The 21833-nt window shown below is 38.0% G+C and overlaps 1 protein-coding gene across 4 annotated transcripts in view; it reads left to right on the top strand.

Moving 5' to 3' along the window:
* Positions 1-21833, top strand: part of Prkd1 (protein kinase D1) — a 350980-nt gene that overhangs the window by 157135 nt on the left and 172012 nt on the right. For all 4 annotated transcript variants that reach the window (XM_051145700.1, XM_051145716.1, XM_051145725.1 and 1 more), the window contains exon 2: positions 10113-10251. In XM_051145700.1, coding sequence (XP_051001657.1) covers positions 10113-10251 — 139 coding nt within the window. The remainder of the gene's footprint in view (positions 1-10112; positions 10252-21833) is intronic.

Raw genomic sequence — 21833 nt, 5'->3', positions numbered from 1 at the left:
TAAATGAGAGAAGCATGGGAGAATAGCAAAGTATAAGGATCCAGAGTGTCCTAGAAACCTACAAGTAGAACATAATGAGAGGCATTCTCTTAAAGGTGGATTCAACTTGGGAGAGGGATCAGGGAATGAGGGCGGGGCACAAACGGGGAGGAAGGGAGGACGCAGGGTAGAATGAGTAAGGAGAAATGTTTTGAATTTTCTGTGGTCATTTGGACACTGGTCACACAGCTGAGTGGTCACAGTGTGTGATCACGTCCACGTGATTCCTTTTAAGGACACAAATCACGTAAGAGCAGCACAGTTGCTCTGTTTTAAAAAAGAAACTATTTGTTGTTTCTCCATTAGTATACCAGAATGATGAGTGGCTGCTTTGGTTTTCTCAGTTGGTCTAGGTGACCTGAGGACCAGCTGCTTCATAGCATCTCCATTCCCTCTGGAACTATCTGGTATAACTCTACCAGGGGAGTTGAGGGACCTTAGACACTCTTTCTTAAGCAGTTAGTCATTGAGTTTTTGAGTCTTTCTGGTGCTAGAAAATCATGGCCACTATTCTGTCCAAGGTATTAAGCCCCCTTTTAAGCTGTGATAATTAAAAAAGATCAGTCATACCCCGAGATGGTGAGCAGGAAGTGTGAAGTGATACAAGACTTGTGATCCCCTAGAATGCTGTGGGATTCAACTGATATCATCATTGCTGAGCACAATATTTTACCTCCAGGACTTTATCAAATCCCCACCTTTTATTAAACCTAAACTGGCAAGGCATTTTCATTTCCTAATTGAACCCATACCCTTTCTCTCACTCCACTGAGTTGGTGAATGAGTGTATGTCTAGGACTGCTTGTTTCTCGCCTCTCTGATTGGCCTCCTCTGTAAAAAAAACCAACAACAAAACGCACCATTGTTCCCTGGATTTCCCTTTGGCCAGATCACATTTCAGTAACTCATTAAAACACATATTTATCCTCCTCTGGAACACATTGTCTAGCCAGCCACGAATTTATAGTGAAATGTAACAGTAAATTGTGCTCTGTGGTCACACATGCCAAATGACACATACAGTAATGGAGGGGTTTACAGCACAGGTCAGGATTAAAGAGCTTAAGACCAGTGCTGGGGTTGTTGGTCATATTTTCTCAGTGGCTAGTTTTCTCAGAGGCAAACTTGGAAAAAAGCTGGGAGTCACTTGTCTCAGATGTCTGTGCTCACAACGACGGAGCCTGGAGAAACACCGAGCTGATCGTGTCATAAGCTCCAGTGGAGTCTACAAGCCTCCGAGCCTTTTGAAAGCCTGTTTAGTTTATAATGAGGGTTTTCAGATTTCAAAGCTCACACACCTTCGCATGAAAACAGATGATTATGACCAAATTAGGGAATGTCGTTCCCAGAGTGTTTTCCCCCAATATGCTCTCCTCCAGTTGTCAGCGTTGTTATTCCATTCCTTACCTCCCAGACATCGTTTTAAAATATGCTTTTGAAAGTCTTATTGTATATAGGCTCTATTCAAGCAGAACATAATGTCACATAAAAGAAAAGCCTTTTATAGTTAAAAGGGATTATGCATATCTTTTCCTCTTCGTAAAGAAAAGAAAATATATTTTAAAAAACAAGAAAGAACCTTCAGAGTTGTCAGCTGTCTTGAAAGGGTAGACCTCCATGTCCAGTTCTCCTCTGAGCTCTATAACCTGTTCTAGTGGGCCGGAAGAGAGAACATGCTGTGTTGCACTAAACATGCTGGGAGGAAGTCACCCTACAGGCCGTCACACACTGTACACATTATTCTTAGTAAAAACATGAACGTTTTTACTCTTTTCATCTTAAGCCTTGAGTCTTTTAACAATATCTTTCATATTTGTGACACATTATTACTAGTATTCTATCTTCTAAAAATTCATTAAGTCACCTTAAGACAATAGTTAGACTGTGAATCATTTGAGCTCTGTGAACTGATTACTTTCGACATCGTGTCCACAATTTGATGAAGAGGCACTGCACAGAATTGGATTGTGGCATTAAAATGTCAGCAATGTGCCCGAATAGGGTGGAACATACACCTGATTTGAAGAAGGTCTGACACATGTGGTCCAGGGTGTGCTGTGCAGAAAGGGTGATTTGCCCATCTTTGTCAGCTCTTTCAACTGACTCCTCCACCAACAGTCTCACTGGCAGAGCATCAGTCTTGCCTTTGTCCAAATTTTGTTTCTATTGCTGTGATAAAATACCCCCAACAAAATTAACTTTAAGGAATAAAGGAAGTTTTTTTTTCAACTTGTACTTCCTGGTCACAGTACATCACTGGGGGGACGTCAGGGCTGGAACTTGAAGCAGCTTGTCAACATCCACAGTGAAGAATAGAGAGAGAAACAATTGCAGGCATGGTTAATGCTCAGCCCATTTTACTTTTTTTTTTCTAATATTACACAACTGAGGACCAAATGCCAGAGAATGGTGCTGCCCACCACAGGCAGGTCTTACTATCTCAAAGCAATCAAGGCAGTCCCTGACAGACATGCCAATGGCCAACCGCTCGAGGCAGTCCCTGACAGACATGCCCATGGCCAACCGCTTCTAGAAAATCACTCGCTGGTAACCTCTTCCCAGGTGGTTCTAGGTTATGTCAAATTGACAATTCAAACTGACCTTTAGAGCATTGTACAATTTAATTCATTCAATTTGCTATTTTACAACCCTTCAGCTTTGTAGCATTTTCTTACCATAGCCTAAGTGCTGACTGCTTTGAGGTTTTTTCCCCGCTTCTTTCATGAGTAAGAATCAGTCACCTATATTTGGGAACCACAGAGCAATGGGATACATACAATTAGTTATGGCCTGTATTTTCTTAAAATTTTAATTTAAAAATTTGTTTGTGGTGTATGTCTGAGTACAGGGGAGGGAGAGAAAAAGAATACAGAAAGAATAGGTGTCTGCTGCAGGGAGGGAACAGGGAGGACAAAACTCTACTAAAGAGCAAGCTGAATAGTAGGTCAAGTGCCAGTCTGGATATCCATTTGTTGGGGATTGAAGCCAGAAATGAGTTTCTTAGCCATTAAAAAGTAACACAAGTTAAATTAAACACTAAAATGTGAGGCCCAAATCTATGAAACTACAGAAAGAATGTGAGGAAACATTTCAGGACACTGGAATAGGCAAAGCCGTTCTGGGTAAGACTCCAAAGCACAGGAAGGAAAAGGAAGAAATATGAACAGATTGTATTATCTCAAATAAAAAGGAGCTGTGGAGAAAGTGAAATAATCAACAAAGTAAAATGACATTATACAAATTGGGAGAGATCTGCTAACTATACCACTGACAAAATTAGTATCCAAATATATGTAACAAACTCAAGAAACTCAAAAGCAAAAGAAAAAAACTTTATAAAAATGAGCAGTAGACATAATTTTTTAAAAAGGCATTCAAATTATCAACAGGAATACAAAGAAAAAAAAACCCACACAGCATCTCTAATATTCAGAGCAATGAAAATCAGAACTACAGTGAACACTTCATAGTAGCCAAGAAATGGAAACAGTGTACATCCCCGTAAACCAATCAATGAATAGAAACAAGGTGGTGTTTCCAAAGTAAGTGAGTAGATAGCCACAAAGGGGCCAAATCTTGCCATTTGCAACAATGTAAATAGAAGTGGAGATCACTGTCTAAGGTGAAATAGACATGGAAAGACTTTACTATAAGAGCTCATTTGTATACTCCATCAGAAAACACAGAAGTTGAGAGATTGATGCTTGTTGCAAGTCTGGGGAAAGGCGAGGGAGAGGAAAATGACCAAGCATCATTCAGTCAGTGCCAAGTGATAGATAAGAGAAAGCCCACATAAGTGAACCCTGCATACTGCATTGTGCATTTCAAAAAGAAAGGACACGTGCTTGAGGAGATAAGCATGCTTACTGTAATCTGAATCTCCCATAATATATATGTGGAAGTTTAAATGAAGTGTCTCTCATTTCCTTGGATAGTTACTTATTTCCCAGCTGGTATGCCATTAGGTCAGTATAGAAGGTGTGGCCTTCTTGGAAGAACTTTGTCCTGGGTTGGGCTGTGACCTTTCAGAAGCCATTGTCAGGCCAGGCTCCTTGCTTTTTCTTTGAAGTTGGAGACAAGATGGAGCTCTTGCCATGCCTCCCTGCTGCTGTGTTTCTCTGCTGTGATGGCGGTGGACTCTTACTCCTCTGGAACCGTAAGCCGATATAAACTCCTGCTTCTGTTAGTTGCCTTGGTCATGGTGGGTTATCACAGCAATAAAAAAGTGACAAATGCAATGTACACGGGTAGAAGTCTTATATGGTAGCAACAAATGTACTAACATTTATGCGTTCCTTAAAAAAATCATGAGATACTGGAACACATTAAGGTAATAAAATTATCAATATGTAGCACTGCAACTAATGTATCTTTCTAAAGTTCTTCAAGGTTTTAAGAAATGAAATCATGTGAAAATTTCAGTCTTCATAATGACATAAGGGTTAATAAACAGTAAAATAATAACCAACCATAAAGTCATCTTTTATTTTAAAGGCAAATATTTTAAACAAAATGGTTAAAATTTTATTTTGGTATTGCTAATATATTTAGGTATTTTGAAATGGCAAAATAACATGAGGCAAGAGTGGACACCAAACCTACAGTGTGTGATCCTTGGGTTGGATGTTAAGTGTGCTCCTATAACTGTACATGAAAGTGTAGCTGCTAGGAATATCAGGAAAGTAAATATTGAAAGACTCTTATAGAATGCAAAAAAAACTAACAGGAGGAAAAAAACAAGAAAAAAGAACAAAGAGAACATAGGGAGAAACAGGAGAAAAGTAGTCACCTTAATTATGAATAAATTAATTTTAAATGATAACAACCCAATTAAATTGGATTTTTTCCCCAACAAGTAACACTTGCATTATGTCATATAAAGAAATCAAAATATAAAGAATGAGAGATTTAAAGGATGAGAGAAGGAAGGAAAGCACACATTAATTATATGAAATATAAAATGATCACTTAAACAGGACACACTATGAGACACAAAGATAGGTATTTGGAGATATTTAAAGTAAAAATATTCTAAAACACCTAACAGGCTTCCAGGTATCTGTACTTCACAACTGTGCTTCAAAATGTTTTAATAAAAAACTATAATATTTAAAAGGAATTTAGAAGATAAATTTCAAGTATATAAAATTTCATTCTTCTTTCTCATTAATTTATAGAAGCAATAGAAAAATCATGAGCTGCATGGTCAATGAGGGCAAAAAACCTAATCCACTTGATATATGTTGAATTTGCCACTCCACAAAAAAGAATGCCTATGTGGGTTTTCTCTTCGTTTTTCAGCAAGTACTATTTTAAAGGATTAGTTATATTTTGGGCTTTAAAACACTTTAGAAGATCTCAAAACTTACCCATCATAGGATTGGACCTTAAGAGAACTAGGAATAAAGAACACGAAGACAGGAATTTCTGAGTATTTAGAAATTGTACGAGTCTCCTGTGAAAAACTATTTAATTTATGAGCAATTAAAATGTATATTAAATACGAAGTACATTTTAACATTTAAATTGACAAAATTTATGTTTTTTGCTATGTGTTACATGATTATTTTTAATTATTTACAAGTGTATCTCTTCATTTTCTATCTGTCCTCTTTGTCTTGAACTGTGGGTCAACTTGCTGTTAAATCTCTCGAGTTAGTCACTTAAGAAACACTTCTGAAGTTGAACTCCTCTCATCCCAGTGTGGACACACCAAGATATGAGTGACTAATACTCATTTCCAACTGGTTGTCCACTTCCAGCCTCAACAGGGTTCTGTTTCAGACTCTGGGTGGGGTACCAAGTGGTCGTCATGGATTACTAAACATATTTGAGGAACAGTGGATCCTTGTGAACAGATGGCCCTATGTTGAGACTGCCTCAAATATTGTGATTTCCAGATACTGAACTCTGGACTTTTTACACTACTGGAAATTTGCCTTTACTTTGATATAATTGTAGCTGTGTCCTGGTTCTTGTTTTTATAATAGAAAGTATGTGACTTACTTTGATTTTACAAGATTCTACAATTAAGAGATATTTTAAGTACACTGAATCTGAAAGTGTTTGAAGTTTTAAAGAGTGTGTGATTTTTGAAGTTATATTTTATACTGTGATCTTTATATTAACATGAATTCTTTGGGACAAATAAGAATGGTTATAATTGAATAATGATGTGTTTGTGTGTCAGTTTAACAAGGGGTCAATTGTACTGGCTAATTTCTTTTTTCAACTTGGAAAGATCTGAAGTTATCTGGGAAGAGGAACCTCAGGGAGAAAAGGTCTCTATCAGATTTCCAGATGTGTGCAAATCCATAGGGCATTTTCTTTTTTTTTTTTTCTAGCAAATGGCACATATTTATTTATTAATTAAACATTCAGTAAGTGGTCACCAGGCATCTGTATTAGTCGGGCCTCTCTAAAGAAATAGAGCTGATAGATTGAATACATATCTGTACAGGGGGAAGACACACTCTTAATCCAGAGTCTTTGAAGTGGGAAGATACACCTCTAATCCAGATCTTCAGAGGTAGAAGATCCCTTAATTTGATCTACATCTTCTCCAGGCAACCTATACAAAGATTGTGGAAGAAGGAAGCTTGCTCTTTTTCTTTGTCTACTCTCTCTTGCTCTGGCTAGCAAGTCCATTCTTTCATTTTCATTAGGGCATTTTCTTAATTAATGACTGATGTGGAAGTGTCCAGTTCACCGAGGTGGTACCACCTCTGGGCTGACGGTCCTGTTTTTTTTTTTTTTTTTTGAGTAAATCAGATAAGCAAGTGGCAAGCAAGTGTCAGTAAGCCACATTCCTCTGGGAGTTCTCTTCCTGCCCTGAACTTCCTGATGATGGAATATAACCAATAAGCAAGACCCAAACAACAGACACTCTTTGCTTCACAAGTTGCTTTTAGTCAAAATATTTATTACAGTAATAGAAACTTTTCTAGAACATTTGTCTTATTTTTAGTGTTTAATTTTATGTGATTGGCTTTTGGCTTTCATTTAAAATTTTTTTCTTTAAAAGTATAATAATTTTATATATGTCCATAATGCATTACTCCCTTCTCTCTCTCTCTCTCTCTCTCTCTCTCTCTCTCTCTCTCTCTCTCTCTCTCTCTCTCTCTCTCTCTCATCAATCACTATTAGCTCTCTTTTCCCATTCAGCCCCTGTCCCAGATTTATAACTTTTGTGGCTTTTTTGTGACCCTTTTATTTTAATTGAAAATTTGTTAATCATGGCCCCAGTTAAAGTTACTTCCTTGAAAAGGCCAAATTACAGAGATAAAAGGCAGTTTCTAAGGGCTTGGAGAATCAGTTGTCAATGTAATGGTTGACCTCTTTCCCTACACATAGGGAGATTTTAGAGTGGTGGAACTGTTCTAGGTTGTGGCTGTGATTTGAGCAGTAGCTGACTTTCTTCTTCTTCTTCTTTTTTTTTTTTTTGACCATCTGTATTCATTAATCTATCAGTGTATGTATGTATGTATGTATGTATGATCCATCTATGTATCTATTGTCTATCTATCATCATCTATTATTAAGTATCTATCAATTCATCATCAGTAAATCTGTAGATACATATATCATGTGCTAAGCTTTGGCTCAAAAAAAAATATATATGGGCAATTTTGCTACATCCATTTACATATACAGTTACATGTATATGCATAGATATGTATGTTTATTTATCCTATTTTGTTTATGTTATACCTTTTCCAATACGTTTGAATTTTATTATGTTTTTCATACTGTTAATATTTATGGTATTATAAAATATTTAATATTTAGAGATAAACTTACTAAATGTATCTAAGAAAAATGTGTATATAACTGCAAAATATTATTCAAAAAATTAAAATGGACCTATTGTATAGAGCTGTATTTGGCTCCTAATAGTAAGTCCCTGGATGTGCATTGTAATTCTCCACAAATAAGTCTAAGTAGAATCACTGAAAAATCATAAAAACAATATTTATATGTGTTCAGAAATTGAGATGAGTCTTAAAAACACATGGGTTATGAGCAACATAATTTAATACAATATATAATTACCAAAATTAACTTGCAAGGTTCTTGAAAGAAGAGTTATTGTTTAGCAAAGAGCTATGATAGTTATAAATCTAGTGTGACACTGGTGTGAAGATGGACACCTACACCCCCACACACTCATCTTGAGAACCAGCAGTAGTACTCCTAGGTTTTTACCCACATGAGATGAGAGCTATGCCCACTAAAACACTTGTACAAAAATGTTCGTAAACTTTTTATTTGTAACAGCCACAAATTAGGGGAAAAACCGATATCCCTTTGTGGGTGAATGGACAATTATGCTAGATCCATTTAGTGAAATACAAATAAATAATATCCATGCAGTGTATATGAATGAATCCCAGTAACATGACTAGCAAAGGAAGCAACAAGGTGAAAACATCTCTAGAGCATCCTGTGTAATCTCCTATAAGTGGTACTGGACGACAAGAGCTTTTCTGTAGGGACAGATCTGTACCCATGATTAGATTGTGTGGACAGGGGATGGAGAGGACAACAGAGGAAAGAGCAGGCTTCTGGGGCCAGTGACCATTCTTCACTGCTTGATTATGGTTCTGTTTACATGGGTACTGGTGTTCATTAAAACAAATCTATGTGCTTGTATACATTTTCTATAGTGTGCACTATTCTTCAAGGAAGTAGATTCTGTAGAATAATTGTTGTCCATTGCTTTTAATGCTGAGGAAAGTGGCATTTCCGTTTTCTCTTTGTTCTCTACTGCTATGATGATATTATTGAAGATGTTTTTAAAAAGTGAAGTACTTTTTCCTTCTTAATTAGCACAGTGGAAGTAGTGACATCATTTCAGCTGCTGTGCTTATTTTAGGAAAGTCTAAGAGACATGCAGAAGTAGTTTTAAGCCTTGTCATCAACATAGACTTCTAAAAGCCCAGAATGTTCTGAATATATTTATTTTTAATTTATACAAAATAGCTCACATGAATGAAGGCCTTAATTTTATGAATAAGAAAAAGAGGGATTCATAATATGCTACATTTTTCCTCAGAATATATTAGATTCTGGACATTTATTACAGTAGAATGCCTGGGCTGGCCTGGAACTCAGTGTGTAATACAGGCTTGCCTGGAACCCCTAATTCTCCATTTTCCCTTCCTCTCGTTCCAAAGTGGTGGGACTCCAGGCATGGGCCTCTGCTCTTCTATTACATATACTGTCCTGGATGTGAGATCCAACACCAATTCCAGAATCTTCTCCTTCCCTGCTTCGTGACTGTCCCCACCAGGTGACCAAGCTTGACACTGGCAAGATAGCAGCAATCAGGAAACCCATGAGCAAGCCGTGTGCCAGTAGAACTCTCTGCATGCCAGAGCTTCAGTCATATCAGGAGCTCATTGGCTTAGCGGAAACCCCTCATGCTGGGTCAGACAGCCCTTTTCCATAGCACTCATGCATCCTGGGTCCCATAGCCTCAAGCAAAGCAAGGAGCACAGGGAGGAGAGCGAAGGAGAGGTGCTTTGTCCTGGTTTTCTAGCCTGCTTCCGTCATGAGTCAGAGGACGTACATCTCACTTTTGTGCCCACAGTATGTTTAGCTTCCTTAAGTCATATCTTTTCTTGAGTATGTCAAAGCAGAATGACGTTGTGGGGATTTGTTTTTTTTTTTTTTTTGGTTTTTGTTTTTTGCCGAAATGTCAACTTATGTGTAACAGAATTTTAATAAGCTGAGAAAAATGCATTCTTATCCCCATACCACCTAGTATGCCTAGTACAGTCCTTAGTCATGTTACTATAGAAACTTCTTTGAATTATATTTCTGTTTCTTTGACTGTTAATTAGAAAACTACTTGGTCATTCATTACTGGCCTGATGAGACACTGCTTCTCTCCTACTAAAGAAATCTTTGAATATTGAGTCTAACATTTATTTATATTAAATTGAATGTTACGAATATGTGTGCTTTTTCTAATTAGCTTACATTTGTGCCCTGATATTTATTTTATTTTTCTTTTAAGACAAAATATTTAGGAAGATTTTGACATCTAAACTATTGTATTGCATTTTCAGTTCCCCGAATGTGGCTTCTATGGATTATATGATAAGATCCTCCTTTTCCGTCATGATCCTACCTCGGAAAACATCCTTCAGCTGGTGAAAACGGCAAGTGATATCCAGGAGGGTGACCTTATTGAAGTGGTCCTGTCAGGTGAGATTCTGATCGATGTCTCTAGATCCTTGGGCATAGGTTATTAAGTAAAGTAAAGCATATATGATATACTGCTAATCTGGAGGCATACATCTGTGATCCCAGCACTGTCAGGCAGAGACATGAGTTCAAGGCCAATGTGAGTAGTTTCCTATCAGATTTGCCTACATAAAGGAGATGATTTCAAAAAAATTTTTTGACCTATTTCATAGTTAGGACTCTATTATATATTCCTGCTGCATGCTTTAATCCCAACATCTAAGACACTACTCATCCCATACTCACACCCACATTGACACATTCATTATATTTAGTGATTTGAATGACATGGACAACAGCACAGTTATCTCAGTAGTGATGTTGAGGTACCCAGCAGGTTCCGAAACATCTAGTATCCAATAAAACATAGTAGAAAGGGCATTTGATTTGGTATGGAATGCCAAGACCAAAAGCAGTAGAGATAGATTAGGTCCCACCATACCTATGGTACTGGTTCACTCATTCACTGAGGAGTGCTGTGTTTCTCTCTGCCCATATTTGTATTTGTGCCTTAAATTGTAAAGGTATCACTGTTAGTACTGTGCCGATCAATAAAGAAAAGTGTGTGAATTTAACACTAAAATGTAGCATGCATGAACAGCTGCCACACAAGTCCTCGCAATGATGGGTAACTGAGGCAGAGATCATATCTATGTCCAGGTTTTTATTGTTTATATTTAAAAATGGAGTCCCCCTTGAGAAGCTGGGATTACATGGCTCCTCCTCCGCTCTCTGACTTTTGTTGCCTGCTGTCCCTTTGGCTATAGGAAATCCACTAGCTTCAGATTTTCTAGACTTTGTTTCTTGGAGTTCTTTGCCTGATCTGCCTTTGTCGATGGATGTCCTGTCTTCATTCCCGGTATCTGTTTCTTTAGTTTGTTTTGTCTCACTTCCACTCACCTTTTGTCTCTGCTAATCCTTGTTTGCCTCACTGGCATTGGACAGCCTGTCATCACAAAATAAGGTTTTTACTTAACAAAAGAAATCATTTTCTCCTCTTTATGAAAAGAACCATTGCTAGATGAAAGTATTAAGCAAAAGCTTTGATGATGTTTTTAATTAAATTTACATGCAGTCATGTTCTTCCCCATGTCTCCCATCTCTGTGGTTTTCTGGCATTTGCTTCCTGTACCTTACCATTTAGAAGTAGTTTTCCAAGTGTTCTTATTCTGGAGGCAGGAGGCTAGCTAAGACAAATTATTCAGAGAAATTGTTTGCTGCATGTGTTCTTGACAAAATCCATGTTAAACCTGCAGCCAGACTGCTCTGCAAATAAAGCATTCTGTTTTCTGAGTTTATTTTTTGGATAGTAACAGCCAGGCATACATCAGGACATAACCCCCCCCTCCAAGTTTTAATTTTTCCTATTCTTTTAGCAATAAAACATAACAAAATAAAATATAAGACAAAACAAAAGCCATCACATCAAATTTGGACAAGGCAAACCAACAGAAGAGGGCCCGAAGAGCAGACACAATAATCAGAGACTCGCTCATTCACACATATAGGAGTCCCTTGAAAATACTAAACTGGAAACTATAATATGTAGCCCATCGTTGCTCCTTTGTAGATTCTTTCTTTCCCAACCTTTATCCCTCTGGTTTCACCTCCTATCACTAGATAGGAGAGAAAGAAAGGAGAGGGAGGGAGAGTGAAAGAGAGAGAGAGAGAGAGAGAGAGAGAGAGAGGAGAGATCCTTTAACCTATTTTTTCTTCTTTGCTATTTTGTTGGTTGATCTCTTTTCCACCCTTTATCTCCTAGGTTTCATCCCCTATCCTTAGATAGAAGAGAAAGAAGGGGAGAGGGGAGAATGAGATAGGGCTCCTGAATCTAATTTCTTTCTTCTTAGTTTTTCTTTGCATGTAGCTGGTCTTTACTACTTTGTGGCCTTCTCTCTTTTCTACCCTTTATTCCCTCTTCTAACTTCACCCCCTGTCACTAGATAGAAGATAAATAAGCATGGAGGAAGGGAGGGAGGGAGGCAGGGAGGGAGGGAGGGAGGGAGGGGGAGAGAGAGATTTCTGAATCAAATTTCTTTATTCCCATTTCTTCTTTAAGCACAACTACTAACAAAACGTAACTACCACCGCCACTACCACGCCCCCCCCCCCCGCCCCGAATGACCACCAACCACCAACCTCAACTCTCTGGGCCCTAGAGTTTATATACGCTGTGAAAAGTTCCCAGAATTCCAAATGTCACACAGTTGCAGAAACTATTTGCAGCTGTCAAAAACCATGCCTCTGCTAGAGCATGAGGCAAATCATAGTCAGCTGATGTGGAAAGTCCAAAGGAGCTCCATATCCCCACACTTGGGATTAAAATGAAAACCTATGGTCAGAATATTCTCCACAGTTATCCTATTGGGACTCTAAATGAGAGACGCATGGGAGAACAGCAAAATAAAAGGATCCAGAGGGTCCTAGAAATCTACAAGTAGAACAATATGATAGGCAGATTTGGGCCCAGGGGTCCCGCTCAAACTAAGGCACCAGCCAAGGACAATACAGGAGGTAAACTTTAAACCCCTTCCCAGATCTAGCCAATGGTCAGAATATTCTCCACAGTTGAGTGGAGAGTGTGATATGACTTTCTCACATACTCTGGTGCCTCACATTTGACCATGTCCCCTGGAGGGGGAGACCTGGTGGCACTCAGAGGAAGGACAGCAAGTAGCCAAGAAGAGACTTGATACCCTATGAGAATATATAGGGGGACGTAATCCCCCTCAGGAACAGTCATAGGGGAGGGGAATAATGGGAAAATGGGGGGGGGGGAGGAATGGGAGGATACAAGGGATGGGATAAACATTGAGATGTAACAAGAATAAATTAATAAAAAAAAAAAAAAACAAAGCATTTAATTAAAAAAAAATAAATAAAATGAAAACCTATTCTTGTAATATTTATCTGTGTTTTTTTTAAAGAAACCAAAATTCCAGAACCTCATTACAGTAATATGCACACAAAGGAACTGGTGTATACCCATAAAGGCCCTATGCTTGCTGCTTCAATCTCTCTGAGTTCCTATGAGCTTTGGTCAGTTGATTTAGAGCATCTTGCTCTCCTACTGTCCTTTATTGCCTCTGGTTTCCATATTCCTTCAGCCTCCTCTTTCACGGGGTTCCAAGAGATCTTGGGGAGGGATTTGATGGAGATTTTAGAGCTTTGTGTTCTTTGTGCAATGTCTGGCTGTGGGTCTCTGTATTTTTCCTTAAACTTTTACCCCTATGTTCCAGCGTCTTTCATAAAGGGAGGAACTCTGCAGGCTACCAGAAGAGAAACATAAACAAAACCTGTGCTCTATGATATTGTTCAACTTGAAAAATATTGTAGGGCAACGGTGGCACAAAGCTAGTGGGAGTAACTAACCAATGTCTTATTTTACTTAAGATCTACTACACAAGATGGAACCCATATCTGGAACTTCTTGGGTGGCCAAGAACCAGAGACTAGATAGCCCAGAGACCTAGGGTAAAATAAAATACTGCTGAGTTAAAAAAAAAAAAAAGTAACAATAAAATAACCCCTAATGGTATTCAGCTAGACTTATAGATTGGTGTCCTATTTAGCTTTAATCAGAGAAGCTTCCTTTTAAAAATTTGGTTCTAAATTTGATTTCCTTTTCTCTCCATTTTACTTTTGTATCTATGTGTTATATTCATACAGGTATGTATATATGTATTATATTCAAATTTACATATACATACATGCATAGATATATAAAAACAGACAGACAGACAGACAGATGTAGTAGATATGTAGATGTTTTCCACTCACCTGTGACCTTCAGATGCAGCACTAACTTGTTGTCCTTCAGTTCTGCTCTCTGGGCAGGATTACCCAGGATTACATGGAGGTACAATTTAAGGAAGAGAAATGAGACTTTCTAGGACACTGCAGGCCATGGGTACGAAGGTATTTGGCTCATATGTCCTTTGCTTGATCCAAGGTGGATATGAATGCTGTGCTATGCTTCAGTTACCATGTTATGAAAATATTCTTAAGGTTCAGCTTCACCAGCATCACAGCTGCTGTCTGAGTATTATTTGCATAGCATAGACAAACTGTGGGGATTTTTCCTCTCGAAGACTATAGCTTTACTGTTAGATTTTGTTTACCTAAATGGCCTGTTTCCTTTTTCTTCCCATAATTAAATTTAATCTGTTCCTTAGGCATACATAAAATGTTATCTTTTTATACTGAATGTTTCACTATCAGAATTATTTTCTAGCATTAAAATCTCAGTAAAAATGTGAGAAAATCTAGAGAAAATGTAATTCTGAGGAAGACTATTTTTGTTTCTTCTCACATCAGTGAGTTCTGAGGGCTTTTATCGTCCCCAAACTTCTTAAAGTGTCCATAGCGACCAGGCTGTTGCTGGATCATGCATTTGGCTTCTTCTTCCTATCTGTTTGAAACTCATGACTTCTATAACTAGTACACTTTGACACAGTGGCCAGGAAAACATTGCTCAGAAGTGGATAGACTGGGTTAGGAAGAAGAAAAAAATGAGTAGCTGCACCACGGTGCTCTAGGACACAACCCTGACTCGGGCAATTGTTCTATCTTAAGAAATGGACTAACTTTATATCCCATGTTTTGAGGCAGGAAACATTGCACATGGATGTTTCTTTTAGCAAAGTCAAAGGTCACGTCCAGGTTCATGTGTTTGGTACATAACTATGAAGTAATGGTCATGGGATTTATTTACAGTGTTCTTCATGGTAGATTGTTATAGAAGCCTGATTATTGAGCCATAGCAAAGCATATTATTACAAGACTGTATTTATATAACTCGGATCTCTTTGTATATTTATTTTAGTCTTCACCTCTAGTAATTTGTGTGTGTGTGTGTGTGTGTGTGTGTGTGTGTGTGTGTGTGTGCATGCTCCTGTGTTTGCGCATATGCATGTTGTGTAAATGCGTCGTATAGATACTTACATCAGGATTAGTCAAGAAGTATAACACTTCCATATATGCAATCAGCTTGAAATCAATTCCTTTGAACTTTTTTTCTTTTAAACTTTTTATATCTTCATAATAGCTTTTGTTTTATTTTCACTCTTATGGAAAGCTGCTTTTTTCCATATGTATTTATTTGCTCCTCATCTTCAAAAGCTTCATTATAAAGTCAGTGCCCATTCTGTGAGAAGGTGCTTTGGGCTTAGTCTTAGTGACGCAGGAGCTGAAATGGAGGTGGAGAGGACCATGTGTAATACATAAAATTAAAGAGTTGTAAAAATAATTTGGAAGTTGTTGATGCAAGAGAAAGAAAAGCTGAGAGGACTCTGAGGAGAGCTGCAGCCACCTGAGAGTGCCAGCATTCCCTTTCCCATCCCTTGTAATGTCCTTGCACATTAATGAATATAGTGGCCAAAAGATTCAGGTCCTGCTTGAGTGAGGAAGAACCGATTTCATGGAAATAGAGTACCAGTGGTTTCCTTTATGATTGGTACAGTTTTTAATGCCTCTGAGGTATGGGTATTTCAAGTTAACTATGTAGCTAAAATATCACACACACTAATATGAATTGGAGTCTAAGGGTTTTTTTCCTTGCTTGTAGATAAAGTGCAATGCACAACTATTGAGTAGTTCTCAGAGTGAAACCATATGGACTCATGCCTTTGTCTGTTTTTTGGTACCAACATCCTCATCAAGTCATTTAATGAGTCATGATTTCCTCATCTGTGAAATTGCAGCAGCCTACACTGTAGGTTGTTACGAAAATATAACCAACTTGTAAACATGTGAAGCACTCAAGAATATCCTTACCTTAAAGGGTGAAATAAATGCTAGCTGAAATATTCTTTTCTCTTTGCAACCTCCAAGTAGACATTCCTAAGACACCATCTCTGATACCTCTGAGGAATGATAGCTTAAGCAAGGTATTTTTTTTTTATTCTTATAAGATTCATCAAAACTTTGGTACAACTGTGAAGCCACACTTTCCAAATTTCTAAGCCAAGTTCACTCCATTACTGGGTGGTTTTATTCTCCCTGGAGCACCTACCAGGCCTTTTTTTCTGCTGTCCTATACTCCTCTGGGATATATCCATGAAATGATTGTTCAGAAAACAGGCATCTAATCTTTATGCTAAAGGCATGTCTTTCTCTTTGCACATAGTACATGAATCTTAACATTTAAAAAATGGAGAGGAAGTGTCTGGGGAGATGGCTTATTTAGTAAAATGCCTATCACGTAAGCATGAGACCTGAGATCAGGTCCCTCAGTCCACATGGAAAAAGCTGTTCGTGGTATGATGCATTTATGAAGCCAGATCTGGGCAGGCATGGTGCTTGTTGTTAGGTGAGAAACCACATCTCAGGAAACTAGGAGAAGTGATTGAGGAGGACGCCTAACATTGACCTCTGGCCACTATATGCTTGCACAAATGTACATACATACCACATACTCCCAGAGACTGGAACAAAGACTACAATAACATAAAAACCAACGAAACGACACCTCCCTATACACAAAGGAAAATTATGAGAAAGAAAACCCTTGCTGTTAGACCGCATGCCCTTGAAACGGTAGATTATCTAAAGTGCATTGCTGGGTTCCTGATGACTCAGGGTAACAGAGCCATTGGAGACAATCTAACTGCCCACACCATGCTGAACATAGAACCGTGCTGGAGTCTGACCCTCAGTGCTCTACACTGAGCACACTAGTTACCTATGGTAAGTCATTTGGAACCAATAGCTGAAATCCTGGAGGATTGTGTGAAAATTTTCCTCTCCAGTTAGATAAGTTTATATTTCCAGGAAGCACTGAAATGAGCCCAGAAGTGAGATTTCAGGATCGATTCCCATTATGACCTTATCACTCACAAGGAAAAAAATTTAACCTTTAAAACAGCTACTCAGACTACAGTCTGCTTAGTGCAAGAGCTGAAGGCTCTTGCCTATACAGGGATGTTGCTGAATACAGGTGGCTGAGGCAGGAGGATTGCCACAAGTTTGAGGCAGCCTGAGTTAAATAGTGAGTTTAAAAAATACTTATTAAATAGGATAATGTTGCAACTGCTTAGCCAGGGTCCCCTACAACTTCATACCCCTGACCAAAACTAAAATCATGACGTAGTGACTCTGTTTCTATCCCAAGGGTGACTAATACATACTCCCAAGAAACTTACATGGTAACATTGTAGACATCTTTTTATTTCTTTTTAGAGAATATAAATGATTGATTTCCATGGCATCATGTCATATACATGTCATAGATATAGTCTGTTGCTTGGCTTCACCACTCTCTAAAATACCCATGACATGAAACAGCTCTTGAGAGCAGCATGCCAGCTCACTACTGATGCTACACTATACAGAGGAAGTTGTATTTACTTTCAGAAATCAAAATTAAACAAGGGTAGCACTTTCCAAGTTGTAACACTGAGAAGGTAAGGTTGTAAAAGACCTGGGCTTAGTACTCAGCGTATATTTATTTGTGACTAAATTTGACAGAAGTACCCTAAATTAACAGAGGTTTTTTTTTTTTTTTTTTTTTGGTCCAGTTTCAGTTACAATAACGTGCCAGTATCTGCAAGTGTGGGATTACATGTTATATGAATTTGGGAATAAATCATCATGTACCCCCCAGGTGGATTCTTAAAACCAAAGGAAGTATCAACTCCTGTATGTAACCAATGTTCTTTCCTAATTAGTCACTTTACAAAATTATCAATGATAATTAATGAGAACAATTATTATAATATTCTTCAATAAAATTTATCTGAATATAGTTTATATTATCATAGTGTATTCATCCTCACTAAGTTGTACAAAGATGACACAGTGCCTACATGAAGAGACAGAGAGAGGTAAGATCCGGGTGCATTACAACATGGCATCAGGCTCCTAGGTGAGTGACAGGAACAGATAAGCCTTGAAGCAGCTTAGCAATGGATCTCAAACTCAGGACACAGAAGGACTAATCAGAACATGATGGACTTTTATACTTATCAATGGTTTCCCCAAATTATATTTCCAGAGCTTGGTTACATACTGGCAATAGAAACCGGAGAAAACAAAACTGCACACCGCAGCAGCTTTTAGCGACAGTTCTCATGAGTATAGCTTATGCAGCAGTATTGCCTCTTCTGTCATCTTTATATCAATATTATTTTACTTTTCGTTCCACCTCCCAGCTAAACTTATGTGGCTTCCTCAGCTTATTAACCCACAGGCTCCCCGTGTCCATGGTGGTACTATTCTTGGTGGCCCTGGGGCTGGCTTTAGACTTAGATTTTGAGCCCCCCCCCCGTAAGAATGGGGGAGTCTGATGCCTCAAGGTTCTGGCTCTCCTTTCACATTGCTCTCACTATCCTTCTGCTCCCCAGACCAGATCTCTGTGCCTTCATTCCTTATAGCAGTGCAGTTGTCTGCTTCAGGGTCAGCTGGCAAGGCTGACAGGAAAAGTTGAGTCATGTGCACTAGAGTCCAGATCTCCATAGATCTCGGTCAGTGTACATGCCATGGTTTTAGGAGAACGTGGCAAGCTCATCTGTTCGCACAGAACCAGCCTCAGGCTTATTTCTTCACCGTCTGACAAGAGATACAAGCCAAGAATTAGAGTGTCGGCGGCTTCTTTTCCCTTTCATCCATTTTTGCACTAAATAAGGACAGTATTTCATTTGCTAGATCCATGAGAACTACACACACTCGGCTTGCTCTTGTATTCTTTGGTCACCCTGTAGCCAGAAGTTCTTAACGTTTTCTTCTCAGACTTACATTTCATAGTCTGGTATATTTAAAGCTTACCATGTTAGAATGCTTGGTGATACAACAGTGTTGCAGAGGACTTTGCACACTTAGAATTTTTCTAGAAACTATAATGGCTTTTCTTTTTGTGTTTTCAAAAATTATGCTTTATAAGCCACAGGCAACAAGCCTTCTCTGTGTGACGCTGTCTCAGTGAGCTATGTCCTTTTACCCCGAGTCTTATTAGTTTATCTAATTTAGCACTTTCAAGTGATTTGGGGGGAGTTGCTTTTCCAAAACAAATCCACATTCCATGTTAAAAATGAAATCTTTTCATGTCAGAAGCACAGAAATAGGTGAATTGCACAATTTACCCATGCTATTAAAACTGTTTTTGACAACAGTGTTCCATAAATAGGGATTCCCTGGATTCCTTCTATAACAAGATAATAAGGGTCTTTTCTAATTTCAAGTTAAAGCATAGTAAAAAAAAAAATTACTTTTCCACTGTATTGGGCAGAAACGGTTCTTGTGATCTCAGTTTAAACTAGAGAATGACAGTACTTGGATTGTTATTTCATCCATCTTTAAGAAAAGATGAAATTCTGATGTGACAATTGACTGAGAGACGTGCAGTCCAACCACTGCTCTCATAGACAGTTTATTGTGGGAACCACTAACTGTACCTAGCTATCTGTATTGCCTTGAAATTAAGTAAAATAGAAATTAAGTTTCTAAGTCATACTAGGTACCCTTTAATGTTTCAGCACACGCATAGATAACAGTTGCCATTTTCACCAAAAGAAATCAGTTCCATTAGGCAGAACAGCTGTAGGAACACAAGATATCCCCAAAGATCACAGCCTAACCATACCCCGCCCATATACACACCATGCAGATACGGTTTGCCTGCAGTGTCTTCGATATGGCACATTGAGGAATGTGACAGGTGAAAGCACAAAAATACATAGTTATTTATGAAGTCTCCTGAAAGAATTCTCCTCCTACTTTAGCCTCTAATTTCCTTTTATTAGGACATTTACAGGCCTAATTACCCATAGGACTCTTCAAAGCAGATGAGAAATGCTATTCTTAAGACTTCTCAAATTCTGAGCCTATGGAACACTTTTGTATCTACAAGTCAATGTAGTAGACCAATTCTATATATCTGACATTATCTTTAATTACTCCAGGTTTACTTAGTTTTTTTTTAGTCTATTATGTTTCACAGAGAATATACCATATTAACAGCAAAGCCTTGTACTCTAAGTGCCTGATTTTAACTCTGTGATGCCTCTGTTTTCTTTCTATGTAGCACTTGGGAAATTCTTTAGTGTTTTAATGACAGAGTTTCCTTGCCTTAATTGAAGATTTTCTATGGTGACAGTACAGCCACCTAACACACAGCAGCGTGCTGTGATGTGAAGAATACTTACATGGTTTTTGAATGGCTTTGTATCATGATGTCTCAAATTTTTCCTGAATACATATTGTAATGTATGATAGTTTAAAAGCTATGCATTGTAAACGGATGTCAGTGGTACAGTCAATGGATATTATCAGTTAGAAAATACAAATTTTAATTAAATTTCTGAATCCTAGCACTTTCATTAGAATATATGAAGAGATACAGTTTTGAAGAGAAATTGTTTTTAATCACTGATATTTTTTCAGGACGATAAATCTGAATTTAGGGAAATTTTTATATTATAATTCCAAATACAATTTTTGAAAAGGATTGTCTTTGTTTTCATAGATTAGTATTATTCAATGTAATTGCATGGTATTATGTGTATAGATTGTTTCTTAAACTATAACAACATGTTAGAACATTTATTGAATTATTCCAGTGCAGTGGTAATTCATGTATTCTAGGAAAAATTATAGAATATGATTTCTCTATTTGTCTATCCCTCTCTTTCTATGCCTGATACGTAGACAGACAAGAGTATGACAGACAGAGAGATAGAAACACAAATGCATGCTTGCACCCCTCCGCCTCCACACTTGACAGGAGAATTTAGAGAAGGAAAGGAAAAATTGTACACACTATTAAATGGAGTCATTGCAGCTGCCCATGTCAGCAGAGGCGCATTGTAGGACTCTCTGAAGGCTGCATAGGAGTGAATTATTTTTGCTTGAGCTAAAAGATGGTTCATCACTTGAAAAGCTGCCAAATACCCTGTTTTTGATGTTCCATGATTGGTGCGCAGTGTCTCAGCCATGCCACTGTCTGCCCAGCACTCTCCCCGTGGTTGGCATGCCACTTGCTTGCTTTTAACATGCAGCCCATATAAAAATCTATCATAATCTTCCAAAATTAGAAATGCAGCTGTTTTAAGTCTTAACCAGCAGTGACACTATTCATTATGCCAGTGTGGGAATCAAATACAAAGATGGATTTGAAAAGAGCAGTGTCGCCCCAGAATATATGTTTGCCTCCACTTTCTAAAGTACTCCACAAGTGTAGACACTTCACAAGTGCTGACTCCAGGCTTTAAAAATGTACAAATACAGAATTATCTCCCTTTCTGCGTATATTTTAATACAAAAATAAGGATGTGAACCAGCTCTGATTTTATTTTTTTCCTGTTGTGAAACAATTTCAGCCTTTTTATTTTCTAGAAAAAGCAAGCTTCCCTGCTACGCATTTTTTCTTATCTTGTTTGGTTTTTATTTTGCTCAGGAGTTTTTGAGATTTTGTTCAACACTTACTTGTCCTGAGAACATCTATCGTGTTGACCTTTGAGGTTTCTAATTTAGACAAAGCTGATGTTCATTATTTTTTCCTTTATTTGAAAATAGATTTTTTCCCTCCTGACTACAGTTCCCTCTCCTCT

The sequence above is a fragment of the Acomys russatus genome, chromosome 1, assembly GCF_903995435.1.
Source record: "Acomys russatus chromosome 1, mAcoRus1.1, whole genome shotgun sequence".
Classification (NCBI taxonomy): Eukaryota; Metazoa; Chordata; class Mammalia; order Rodentia; family Muridae; genus Acomys; species Acomys russatus.
The sequence above is the reverse complement of the archived record's forward strand: the minus strand, read 5'-3'. Positions and strand labels throughout refer to the sequence as shown.